Source organism: Carlito syrichta, unplaced genomic scaffold (assembly GCF_000164805.1).
Source record: "Carlito syrichta isolate Samal-C Ts95f unplaced genomic scaffold, Tarsius_syrichta-2.0.1 Scaffold226607, whole genome shotgun sequence".
Taxonomy (NCBI): Eukaryota; Metazoa; Chordata; class Mammalia; order Primates; family Tarsiidae; genus Carlito; species Carlito syrichta.
In genome coordinates, this window is record NW_007170703.1 from 52,885 (window position 1) to 66,444 (window position 13,560).

At 45.8% G+C, this 13,560-nt stretch overlaps 1 protein-coding gene across 1 annotated transcript in view; it reads left to right on the forward strand.

The window, feature by feature from the left end:
- GALNT12 (polypeptide N-acetylgalactosaminyltransferase 12) overlaps window positions 1-13,560 on the forward strand; it is a gene marked incomplete at its 5' end in the record, with an annotated part of 41,307 nt that continues 27,747 nt past the window's right edge. Inside the window, 2 exons of the mRNA XM_008051715.1 lie at window positions 1-77; window positions 11,855-12,024. Coding sequence (XP_008049906.1) covers window positions 1-77; window positions 11,855-12,024 — 247 coding nt within the window. The remainder of the gene's footprint in view (window positions 78-11,854; window positions 12,025-13,560) is intronic.

Sequence of the window (13,560 nt, forward strand, 5' to 3'; positions counted from 1 at the left end):
CGGCTGCACCAGATCAACATATACCTCAGCGACCGCATCTCGCTGCACCGCCGCCTGCCCGAGCGCTGGAACCCGCTGTGAGTCCGCATGTTGGGGCGGAGCCCCGTCTCGGAGCCCCGGGCCTCAGTGTCTCCCTCGGAGAAGTGGCGGCCGGCAACAGGGCTCTCTGGATGTGTGTGGATCGCGCGCCTTCTGGAATCTTTCTCGGAGGAGGGTTCTTGTAGGGGGTGGGGAGGCGAGAAAGTTAAAAAAGGGAAAAAATCCCAGAAATTGGCAGGTCTGTCACGAAGTGGTCTCTTTGCTCTCTTCTCCTCGAGGAGTTGTCATTCTGCCCTGGAAAGTTGGGGGTCGAGGCTAAGCGGACAGATTTAAGGAGAGGATCCCCTAGCATCCACAGGACAGCGCGGCTACGCATTGCTCTGCCTGGGAGACTTCTGCGGCCAGGACAGGCTCCATTCATTCATGTGTGAGTGCCAGGCCCAGGGAAAGAACAGGAGGGGAGGCAGCGACGGCAGGTGAGGTGAAAGGCAGCTCGCAGGCCCAGCCAGAGGCAGAAAGCCTCCTTGCCCTTCACTCCCTGGGCGTTGGAGTCCTGAGCTTTGGGTGGAAGAAGCCAGGAAGGAGCTCGAGGTGGGGCTTCTGGCCGTAGTCCAGCCCAACTTACTCCCGTGGGTGGTGCCAGACTGGAGGCTGTGTTGTCAGAGGCCTAGTTCCTGTTGGAGCTGCTGGCTGGGCGGGTTGTGCCCCGGCCCAGGTGAGGCGCAAGGACACAAACTGGCAGCAGGAGGAAGTCCAGGTGGCTACTGCCACCATTGCCCCTGGGCCTCCTGGCCTTCTATCTCATTTCCCTTGAGGTGGCAGGGATCTTCCAGGTCCTCGCTTAGGTCTCCTTCTTATAGATGGTGAGGAAAAGAGGGCTCAGAGAGGGGTCCCCTGTTGGAGTCGGTGGGGGCAGCCTGTGGCGTATACCAGGCATCTGCCACCCTTCTCCTCTCTGTGCCGTTGCTGCTTTATAGGTGTGGATATCGTTTCTGAAAGATAAGTGACTCACCCAAGGCCCCACAGCTGGAAAGTGGTAGAACTGGCCTTGGGGGGACTGTGGCCCTCCTAGCCACTTGGCACCATGCTGACCTCAGGATTTTACAGGCTTGCTCCATGGAACCATGACGAGAGAGACCATGAATGCTGAAATGAAGAGACCCCCAACTCTGCCCCCATGTTTGGGTGGACTTGGACTTCACCATCCTCCTTATTTGGGGGGATTTCCTCAGACCTAGCCTCATGCTTCTGCCTGAGCATTTTTCACTCTTCTTTTGGAGCAAAGCTTTGCTGGGATTGGTAGCAGTCCTCCCACTCAGCCAAATGGCTTAATGTATGCTTAGCTCCTTAAAACCCCAGGGGAAACTTTCAGGTCATACCCAGGGTTCAATCCCAGCCCATGGAAGACACAGTCCTCATTCTTTTGCTCATTAGCTCTGTGTTCTCCAGCAAGCTATTTAGCTTCTCAGAGCCTCAGTTTCCACATCTGCAAAATAGGGAACTCATAAGAGTGAGTTTCTGTCACTCTATATAAAAGTGAGTAGACAGGACACAACCTAGGAACTAATAAAACACTAATACTTGGGAGCACACTGTGCACTCAATTCTTATTAGTTTTTTTCACTTTTCCCTGTTGCCAAAGATATACTTTTCAGGTCACTTTTCAGAATCATCCAGGACTTGGTCATAAAGTTTTTTGTTTTTGTTTTTGTTTCCCCCTGGATCCAACTTCCTTTATTGTCCCAGGTTGTGAATATCTCTTTGAAACACTCTGGACAACCTGTGGGGCTTACGGTATTCCGTCTCCATGGTAACACAGACAGCTGCCCTGTGTCCTATCAGGATTTTCTTATGGATCCTGCTGTTGCATTGACCCTGGGAAGTTAATCCAAACCCAGCATGATAAGGAGTGTGAAATGCCTCCTGCCTCTAATTCCTGCAGCAAGGCCTGTTGGATTATTCTTGTCTAGCCAGAGAGGAAGGTGAGCTTGAGCAGTGTGGGTCTCTGCCAGCCAGGCTTTGAGGCATAATTTCAGTGTGGTCACTAGGGTCAGGGCCTTGGGTCGAGTCCCACTTTTAATATGGTTTATACAGGGATGAGGAACTAATCAGGGTCTTGAGATTTAGCCGGAGAAACTGAAAAGGTAGATTATGAGTTCACAGTTCGAGGGTGAGGTCCCCTGGGAGTTTAATAAGCAGAGGGGTAGTTAGGGTCCTTGAATGTTGCAGGAGGGAGGGCCCCTGGGAGCATCCAGTCAAACTAGAGAGGAAAAGTCACACCCCCCCCAAAGTCACACAGCAGATCTGAGGCAGAGCTGCCTTGCATTGCATTCCAGATCTTGTGCCTGTTCCTCCCTTTTTTGGATAGGGACAATTTCTCTGTTTACATTGTCAAAGCAATCCGTGTTCACTCTAGAAATGTTAGCATACACAGAGAAGCAAAAAAGAAAAAAAAAAATCACCAATAAAGTTACTACCCAGGGAGAACCATTGTTAACATTTTGGTGTATATCCTTCTAGAATTTTTCAGGTAGAGATATAGGTTTTGAAAAATATAAGCGAAGGTGTGTGGGTGAGAACATACTCAAATGTGAGTGTGTACATAGGCCCACCCCCACACGTGTTTAGTGAAAGTCTCTGCACTATAGTATATAAGCCTGTCACCAGAGGCAGGCAGTTGAGAATGACCAAGGTACCATTTGGTTTGGTTCTTCCTTGTGTCAGCAGGGCTTGGCACTGTGACCTTTTGCATAGGGCCAGACCATTAATGAGACGTTGCTGAAGTGTTGGCTTTTTTTTTTGAGTTGGAGTCTCACTCACGCCCAGGCTGGAGTGCAGTGGCATACTCACTCCATTGTCGACCTGCTGTGCTCCAGCAATCCTTCCACCTCAGCCTTCCAAGTAGTTGCACTACTGCGCCCAGCTAATTTATCTATTGTAGAGATAAAAGTTGCCGGGGCTGATCTCGAACCCGCGGGCTCAGGCAATCCACTCACCTCAGCCTCCCAAAGTGCTTGTATTACAGGCTGAGCCACTAAGCCCAGCTGGGGTTGGCCTTAATTATGTGAGAACCAGTTGTACAGCCCAGCCTCTCTGTGAATCTAATAATTCACATTTCAGTGGATTAGAGCACAGCTTTATTTCTGTTAGTGACAGGACTAAGTTGAGGGGAAGGTGGATAATGACTTGGAATCCTTCTATGGTAGTACAATCAGTATAAGGGCTTGCAACACTTTCACGGATAGCATCTCATTTGATCCTAGCAAGAAAGGGGATCTTTCACTTTGAGATGATAGCAAGCCAAAATGGGGAGTCGGATAACTGGGTTTGTGGCCCTGGGGAACTTTAAAAAAAAATACTGATACCAGAGACCTTCCCCAGAACAATTAAATTAGAATTCTTGTTGATATTACCTAGGCTGAGTCTGATGTACAACCGTGGTTGAAAGCTACTAGCCTAGAGTCAGGAGATTAAGATGAATGCTTTGGAGGGTATAGGTAAAAAACCAGAATTAGACAAAGAAAGGATCCATAGCAGGTCAAATGCAGTTGAAGCAAGTGATGACGTCAGTCTGTTGAGAGGTGTGTCACAAGGAAATGGTTGCAGATAATAAACTAACATTTGCAGGAAGTGTTAGGTTTCATAGAATACAGGGGCCATAAAGTGACCACGCTAGCATTACTCTCGTTTATATTCTCACTTTCTATGCTGGAGGGGGAAAGTGGAGTGACAGTGTCTTGGGCTGAGCATTTCCCCGGGCATGTCGCTGGGGCAGCCTTGCCTGCGGACACCAGCCATTCTCTGCTATGGTAGAAGAGCTGTGACCCACTGGCCAGGAACATGTGGTTAATACACAGGTGCTTACATTTCTTGACTGCTTGCTCTGATTTTAGCCTTATTAAACATAATTGCAGATGTGCGTCTGAGTTCGGGGCTCTGGAGCTGAGTGCTGGATGGCAAAGAGTCTTAAAATAGTCCTAAATAGGTAATTCAGCAAAAGTTAGTGTGTTTTGCAAGGGTTGCAGGAGGGAGTTGGTTAGACTTTCCTCCTCTCTTCCTTCCTTTCTTTCCTTCTCTCTCTCTTTTTTTGCAGAAAGATAAACTGCTCGTCTGTTTTCACAACATTATCTTTGGAAAAACATTACGTATAGTGTGGGCATTAGACTGATGTTTATTTTCCTTCCCCAACAAGGTTGTCAACTGAAGAATAGTTTATTAATTCTTATTAGACCCATCTTGTGGTTGTCAGAGTGGCAGTCTTTGAATAAGTACTTTAAATCCACAGAACATGTTCAGTTTAAGTTAGTATTTTCGTGATACCTTTTTTGTCATTTTTTTTTCACTTACCCTGTGTCCGTATGTTTTAGATGTGTCTCTAATAGGTATGTTGCTTGACTTTGTGTTGACATTAAAAAAAAAAAATCCAGGCTGACAATGATTGACTTTTAACTAGGTAGTTCTATCCATTTATAGGTATTTATTGTGCTTACGAATACTTTTGTCTGTTTAAAAATGTTTACCTTCCCTCCCCATTACTGAGAGTTTTGGATTCAATTGTGGCACATTATTTTATGCTATCTGTTACACTTTTTAAAATCTGTTTTTTCCTGCTACTTTATGAGATGATAGAGTCTTTGCTCTACCTTCTTGCTCCATTTTTCTCTCTCTCTACTAATTTAGCAGTTATATTATCTATGTCTAATCTTTAGTGGTGAATTTTAAAGTATGTATTTAACTCAAAAGAGTCTGAGGTTAATCAGTGACTATGGATCTTAGAATGCTTTAGCATTGATCACCTTCCCTCCCATCTTGCCCCAGTATTTTAATTGTCTTGTTTTGGTTTTTTTTTTGAGTTGGAGTCTCACTCTGTTGCCCAGGCTGAAGTGCAGTGGCATATTCACAGCCACCACAGCCTCGACCTGCTGGACTCAGGTGATCCTTCGGCATCAGCCTTCTAAGTAGCTGGGACCACAGGTGTGTGCCACTACGCCCAGCTAATTTTTTGATTTATTGTAGAAATAAGGTTTCACCAAGTTGCCCAGGCTGGTCTTGAACCCGTGGTCTTAGGCAGTCCTCTCACCTTGGCCTCCCAAAATGCTGGCATTATAGGCATGAGCCACTGTGCCTGACCCAGTTTTGTTTTAATCCAATAAATTTACACCTGTAGTATTTGTTTATTTAGACCTATCCACAAGTTTGCCATTTCTCTGCTCACGGTTCTATCTTTCCTGAGTCAGAGACCTTTCTGGGATTTTTTTCATTCTTCCTGAATAAATCATGTATTAATTGCTAGAGAGAGATCTGTTGTTCTTAACTTTCAGTTTTATTTAACCAAACATGTTTTTATTTTGATCTTATTCTTGAAGGATTGTTTATTCTGGGCATATAATTCTAGGTTGAGAACTTAGCATTTAAAGATATTATTTCACTGTCACCTTGTTTGCACCATTGCTATGAGTGACTCAGATCTGCCTGTCATTCTTATTTCTTTGTCATTCATTTGAGATTTTTAAAATTTAAGCATATTAAGCATACTTATTTGATGCTCTGTGTCTAATAATTCTAATATTTATATTAGTGTTTTCTTGTTGTTTCTGGATGCGGAGGACTTCTTTTACTTTCCTCAACTGAGCCAATATTTAAAAGATTTTGTAAAATTATCTTTTTTTTTTTGAGTTGGAGTCTCACTCTGTCACCCAGACTGGAGTGCAGTGGCCGCTCCCGGCCACCGCAGCCTTGGCCTGCGAGGCTCCAGCAATCCTTCCACCTCAGCCTTCCAAGTAGCTGGAACTACAGGCGCGCGCTACCATGCCCGGCTAATTTTTGATTTATTGTACAGATGAGGTCTCGCCAGGTTGCCCAGGCAGGTCTCGAACCTGTGGGCTCAGGCAGTCCACTCACCTCGGCCTCCCAAAGCACTGGGATTACAGGCTGAGCCACCGAGCCCAGCTGTAAAATTATCTTATCAGGACTTTTTTGGGGTATATATATCAGGAAGGTTTCCGCAGACATTTTAGTCTTCCATATTTTAGGAGTAGAAGTCCTATATTCACTTTTTGAAAATACTTATTTTCTATACTAGTCAGGATTTTTTTTTAGTTGAAAATGACTGAAAACCCAATGCAAACTGGCTTATATATAAGTGAAAATATATTGGCTTCTATCACAGAAAAGTCTGAGGTTAGAACTGGGTTCAGATTATTCTGGGCCCTGGATTCAGGGATTCAAATGATGTCATCAGGAAAATGTTGATTGATCAGGTCTGAGTCGTGTAATCTTCCCAGAGGTAGGAGGTGTGTGTCTGTGTGTCTGTGTATGTATGTGTATGTATATGTATGTGTTTGTGTGTGTTCAGCCCTACACAAACCACATAGACTGAGAGCTGGGGAGGCGTGGTCTTTTTTGTTTCTTTGTTTGTTTGTTTTTTGAGTTGGAGTCTCACTCTGTCGCCCAGGCTGGAGTGCAGTGGCACACTCATGGCCAACCCAGCATCGACCTGCTGGGATCTGGCGATACTGCCACCTCAGCATTCCAAGTAGCGGAACTCAAGGTATGAGCTACCATACCCTGGTAATTTTTTATTTATTGTAGAGACGAGGTCTCGCCAAGTTGCCCGGGCTGATCTCGAACCCGCAGGTTCAAGCAATCCACTCGCCTTGGCCTCCCAAGGTGCTGGGATTACAGGCTGAGCCACTGAGCCCAGCCAAGGCATGGTTCTTGAAAGAGAAATCAAGGTGTAGTATTATGAAGAAAGAGGAAAGGATTCTGGGCAGATAAAACACACAGATGTACATTATGATCTCCCTGGCGAAGTATCCTTATTCTAAATGGATATGAGTTGTTTTTTATTTTTTAAGACTTTATGTGATAACCTTAATTTAAAGATAAAAGAATATTGGGGCTAGGCACAGTTGCTCTTACCTGTAACCCCAATACTTTAGGATGCCAAGGAAGAAGATATTTGAGCCCAGGAGTTTGAGACCAGCAGCCTAGGCAACATAGCAAGACCTAGTATCTAAGAAAATAAAATAAAATAAAATAAACCTGTTATGGTGGTGCACACCTGTAGTTCCAGCTACTCAGGAGACTGAGGTGGAAGGATCATCTGAGCCCAGAAGGTTGAAGCTGTGGTGAGCTGTGGTTGTATCGCTGCCCTCCAGCCTGGGTGATAAATTGAGATTCCTAAAAAAAAAAAAAAAAGTTTGGAGGCATTTACTGCAATTCAGTTATATTTATATAGTGCATAGATCTGTATTATACTAGAAGGAATTACTGTATTCCCTCCCCCATAGGGTTGTTATGAAGGTTATATGAAGTGATGCATGCAAAACGCTTAGCACAGTATCTCTCACTTAGTAAGCATGCAAACAAATGTTACTGTTCTTACCAGGTAAGGTACACATAATGCTGAAAATTCAAGGCAAACACAGCTGTCAAAGCACTGCCCTCACAAAACACATGGGATATAGCAGAAACTTTGGGAGATGATGATTTACTGTGATTTGGCATTATATCCAAGGCAAAGTGGAACCCTACGGTGCTCCTCTTCTTACCAGTCAGGAGAACGGGAAAGTGTTATTCCTGGAAGGAAATTTAGAGATGCTTCAAAAGGATATGCAGATGGTCCCTGACTGAAAATCGTTCAATATGATTTTTCAACTTTACAATGGCATCCATGCAGCCATGCTGGTTTTTACTTTCAGTACACTATTTAATAAATTATATTTTATATATTGAATATGTTAATAATCTGTAATATAATTATATATTATTATAAAATAGGCTTTGTGTTGGATGATTTTGCACAACGGTAGACTGATGTCAGTGTTCTCAGCAAATCCAAAATAGGCTAGGCTAAGCTATACGGTATTCACTAGGTTTTATTTATTAAATGCTTTGGTGTTTGTTTGTTTTTTTTTTTTTTTTGAGTTAGAGTCTTACTCTGTTGCCCAGGCTGGAGTGCATAGGCATGATCACAGCTCACCGCAGCCTTGACCTTCTGGGTTCAGGAGATTCTTCTGCGTCTGCTAACTCAATAGCTGGGATTATAGGTGCGTGCTACCATGCCTGGCTAATTTGATTAATTATAGAGAAGAGGTCTTTCTATGTTTCCCAGGCTGGTCTTGAACTCCTGGGCTCAAGCAATCCTCTCACCTTGGCCTCCCAAAGTGCTAGGAATACAGATGTGAGTCATCATACACAGCTAGATGAATTTCAACTTACGTTGAATTTATTGGGATATAGCCCCATCATAAGTCAAAGAGTATCTATATTGAACTTCATAAAGGAGAATCCCTTTATGAGTTGTTTTTATGGGTTAAAAAAAAACAACACCAAAAAACCCCCCTCCCCCCCAAAAAAACCCCAAACTATACTGAGCCAAGAAAAGGGAAAAGGACAGAACATTAAATGATTGCTCAGTGAAGACACTTGCTATACAGAGCTAAAGAACTGTGATCCAGTCTTTTAAAAATAATATTTCTTTGTGATTAGAACGATACATGTCTATTCTAGAGCAATTTTCGAATGTACAAAAATATAAAGAATTAGATAAGAATCAGCAATAATCTCACTTCTTAGTGATCACCACTATAACATTTTTGGCATGTATCTTTCTACCACTTATTTGTTATATGTGAGTGCACTCATACACACATTATTGTTTGTAGAATTGGCTATTTATAGATTTCCACCCTGCTTTTTTGATTTAGCATTATAGTGGCACCATTCTCCCTTATCAGTAAGTATCCTCTAGAAGCATTTTTGATGGCCATGGGTTCCTCTTGCAGGCATGCTGTTCCTTATTTCTTTCTTGTTGTTCATTAGTGGTGGTTTTAAAATATATCCTTCCCTTCAAGAGATGAAGCTGAATTCTCCTCCCCTTGAATGTGGACCAGAATCACTCTACGGAGCACAAAGCCTTCCTCAGGGTCAGTGGTAGGTTAGCTACTACCATGGATTAAAAGCCCATGGTGTATGAGGATTCAGCTCTTGGCCTGCCAGGTACCAGTAGGGATGCCCTGTGGCTTTGTGACACCAGAGCTTTCGTGCTTCCAGCCTGGGCTGACTTTTTCTTGAGCGCCCAGCGCAGGTCTCTGGATGCAGCAGGGATGAGTATGTAAAGGTAGCCAAGAGGAAGGACCAGCTCCCATCAGAGACTCTCAGATCAGCCTATTCATGGTTGTGGAGAAACCACCCCATTAAGTACAGAACCGGGCTGCTGCCAGGGAAACTGGGAGTTCGCTGTGGGCACTGTCCCAGCATTAGGAAGAGGGACCTGGGACTCACGGGGCACGCTGGTGGGGAGGAGAAGGGAAATCACCCATATTTTGGTAGGAGGGAGGGCTGGATGGGGAGATGTGAATCAGGGATCTTTGTTTAGAGTCAGATGGCCCACCTGAGCCTTCTGTTGTGGGGAACAACAGCCAGAACCTTATAACAAAATCCCTGCACACAAAGATCTCATCCCAGGACATACTAGCAGGTACTCTGAGAACTGGCCAAGTTACTCCACCTCTAAATGGGAGCAATAGATGGTAACAGAGGAAGTGGTTTTGAAGATAAAATGAAACACATTTCATAGATGTGAAGGCACATTTTACCCTACATTTTCACATTTCTAAAAGTAGTATTCATTTAAAAAAAGAATCAGTGCATCCACTGTTACACTTGGCAGCATTTGTCTTTCTTACTGGGTCATTAAAGAATGTTGTGTCTTCTAACCCACAGCTGCCTAACTTTGATGAAATACTATAGACAAGCTATGTCAGCACTAAGGAATTGTTAATTTTTTAAGGTATGTCAAGGATATTGTGTTTACTATAAAAAGTAATCCTTACTTGTTAGAAACACATTGAAATATTTATTTTTAAATAAAATCCAGCATATAATATAATGAAAATCCAGCATATCATGGTGGGTGTTGATATAGATGAATCAAGATTGACCCTGCGTTAAGAACTGTTGACTCTGGGCAACGGGTACCCAGCAGTTTCTTATTTACTCTACTTTTTGTATGTTTGAAATTTTTTTACAGTAAAATAGAAGAGGAAAAACGTAAATAGGTTTTTTTTTTTTGAGTTGGAGTCTCACTCTGTCACCCAGACTGGAGTGCAGTGGCTGCTCCCGGCCACCACAGCCTCGACCTGCTGGGATCCAGTGATCCTTCTGCCTCAACCTTCCAAGTAGCCAGAATTACAGGCATGCGCTACCACGCCCGGCTGATTTTTTGATTTATTGTAGAGATGAGGTCTCGCTGCCCAGGTGGGTCTCGAACCCGCGGGCTCAGGCAATCCACTCACCTCAGCCTCCCAAAGGTGTGGGATTACAGGCTGAACCACCGAGCCTGGCTCGTAAATAGGTTTTGCATGCAAAGAGCTCTTCACTGGCTTTTCATAGAGCTTGGTCCCTTGTTATTGAAGTCTCATCCTAAATGTCACCTCTTCAGGGAGGCCCTCCCAGATTACCTGTCTGTAGTTGTTTCCCTCCCTCTCCCTAGTCTCTTCCATAGCTGCTGTCTTTCATCACCCTCCTTATAGTCTTCATCCTCTACTTTCTGTAGCTATTGATTTGTTTACTTGATTATTTCTCTTCCAAATGTGAGCTCTGTGGCAGCAGAGGCCTGGCCTGTCTGGCATGTAGTGGGGGACCAGGAAGTGTTTGGTGACTGACTGATACAGGGTCCACCGGCACAGTGCTGGCACACGGTCAACAGGCAGCAGATGTCCGTTTCAGCTGTCCTCCTGCCTAGTTTGGCCTCTCCCGTCCTGTCCTCTTTCATCTGTCTGAGCTTGTCTGGGAAGGCCTCGCCTTAGCTGCCTGACTGGTCTCCTGCATTTTACCCTCTTCTTGAATTTCTGAGCCCTTGGCCAGTCCCCAGCATTCAAGCTCTGGCGTTCTTGAATCCTTCTGGCATCCTTGTGGCATCCCTCTGGGTATTTGTTCCTCTCCCATCTTGCCATTAGCTACTTCCCACTGATGGTGTCCAGGTGTTCATCCTTAGTCAGTCCTGTGACTCAGGGAGTGTGGCATCAGTCACTCAGGGTCGAATTCTGCCAGCCAGGGCACCTTCAGTGTAAAGTCACAGCATATGGGTTCCCATCACTACCCGTCAGGACCCGCCGTGGGACTGCCACATTGTAAAGCAGGGCCAACAGGAATCCTCTGCAGAGTCCTTCCCAGAATGTGCATAGCTTCTAGTCACAATTCTAGCTTACTCATTCAGCACACCACCCTTGTTATTCTTAGACACTGCTGGATGCTGGGAGAAGGTAGGGAGAGGCATGGTGGTGTGTGAGTGACAGAATACTGTGAGTGGCACATGCTGAGCTGGAGGTGGGCCAGGCACTGGAGGAGCACTGAGGGGCCAACACCTTCTTGAGATAGCGGTTCTGGGAGGTTCGCAGAGGAGAACAGGACTGAGCTGCTCCTGAAAGAGGACAAGAAATTTTCCAAGTACAGAAGGGAGGAAAGGTCATTCCAGGCAGAGGAAACAGTCTGAGCAAATGCCTGGCTGCAGGATTGGAGTAGAGTAGACAGATAGAAGGGCTGCTGGGGAGGGAGAAGTGACTGTGTCCCCTGAGTCTCCTCAAATCTGAAATTGCTTTATGGCTTAAAGCAATATCCCATAGTCAAAACTTGTTGGGTGACCCTTTCTGAGATTCTGCTGGGGCTCCTAGTGGCACATGGGGGACTCTCGGAGATCCTCCAGCAGATTATTTTCCATTTCTCAGGGGACCCGTGTCCCCTTCTTCACTCCATCCCCAGTATCGGCCTGGGCTGGGTTCTCAGTTCTGATGGTTCGTTGTATTTGTAGGTGCAAAGAGAAGAAATACGACTATGATAACTTGCCCAAGACATCTGTTATCATAGCATTTTATAATGAAGCTTGGTCAACGCTCCTTCGGACAGTTTACAGTGTCCTCGAGACATCCCCGGACATCCTGTTAGAAGAAGTCATCCTTGTCGATGACTATAGTGACAGAGGTAAGCCCCCAGCATGGGTCCTGGAAGAGCCTGTCCTTTTGTGGCAGTGTCTGGGAAGTGAGAGTGTGACACGGGAGAGGTAGAATAGGCCCAGTGAGGATGGGCCTCCTGTGTCCCCCTGTGCCCGACGAATATCTCAGGGACAGCAGCCTGGTCCCAGGAACAGTAAGTACAGAAGTTGGAATGAGCAGGGTATGATCTGGGCGTTTTCTGGAACTAAACATCGGCCAGCAGAGGTGATCTGGGAGGTGAGGCTGTAGGGAAGGCAGGGCTAGATCTGGGAGGGTCTTGGAGGCCACCATAAGGGGTTGAGACTTAAATGTCAGCCTAACAGGGACAGGGAGGTCTGGTCCCTCTGAGGAGCTCACTCAGCCTGCTGTGGGGAGAATGGCCAGTGGTGGGAGTGGGGACGGGCAAAGATGGAAGTGGGGAGGGGTAGAGGGGCGTCTGTGGTGCTCATGTACAATGGATCCTTGCCTTGGCTGGGACTAGCAGTGTCATTGTAGTAGCATCAGCCGATGACTCTTGGGGACTAGCATGAGTGAGGGCAGCTAAGCTTACCTGAAGGCAAGTGTCAATCCTGTAACAACAGGCAAAACTGTGGGTGCAGTTGCTAGAACCTATCTCAAGCCAAATGACCATCCCCTGGCCACCCATGTGGGAAGCAACCACTGTTTATTGGGTATCTGCTGCTTCAGGTACTGGTCTGGTCTGTCTGACTTCAAAACTGGCCTGTGTGTGTTCTAATTGAGTGTATGTTAGGACTATTCTTGCAGACTCAAAATAACAGTGATTCACACAAGCGAGAAACTGATCTCCCGTCACAAATCTAGTATGCTAGTCTAGAGCAGGTGTGGCAGTTTCATGGTGCCAGGGCTTCAGCTCTGCACCGTGTTTGCACCTGCTCTAGGATGCTGTGCTACCCTAGTTGGTGTGGTGCAGGCTGGTTTCTCACCTCCTGCTCACGTAGGTCAGTCAGAGGATTTAAAGGAGCCACACCTTTTCTCTGTGAGAACACTACCCAGAATCTCCCCTCATGTCCCATTGAGCAGAGTGTGGCTACCTGGCCGTACCTAGCTGCAAGGGGAGCCTAGAAGATGTGACATTTATCCTGGTGGCTGTGTGCCCAGCTACAGATCATGGGGAGAGTGGTTTTTTTTTTTTGTTTTGTTTTTTTTTTTGAGTCGGGGTCTCACTCTGTCACCCAGGCTGGAGTGCAGCGGCATGATCACAGCTCACCACAGCCTTGACCTCCTGGGCTCAAGCGATTCTCCCTCCTCAGCCTCCTGAATAGCTGGAACTCCAGGCATACATTACCATGTCTGGCTAATGATTTGACTTTCTGTAGAGACAAGGTCTTTATGTTGCCTAGGCTGGTCTCAAATTCCGGGCTCAAGCAGTCCTCCCATCTCAACCTCCCAAAGTGCTAGGATTCCAGGCATGAGCCACTATGCCTGGCTGAGAATGGGTTTAGGGCACAAGCAACAGGTTCCATGACAGTGTGCAAGCCAGACCAGGGTTTGATGCTGAGTGTAG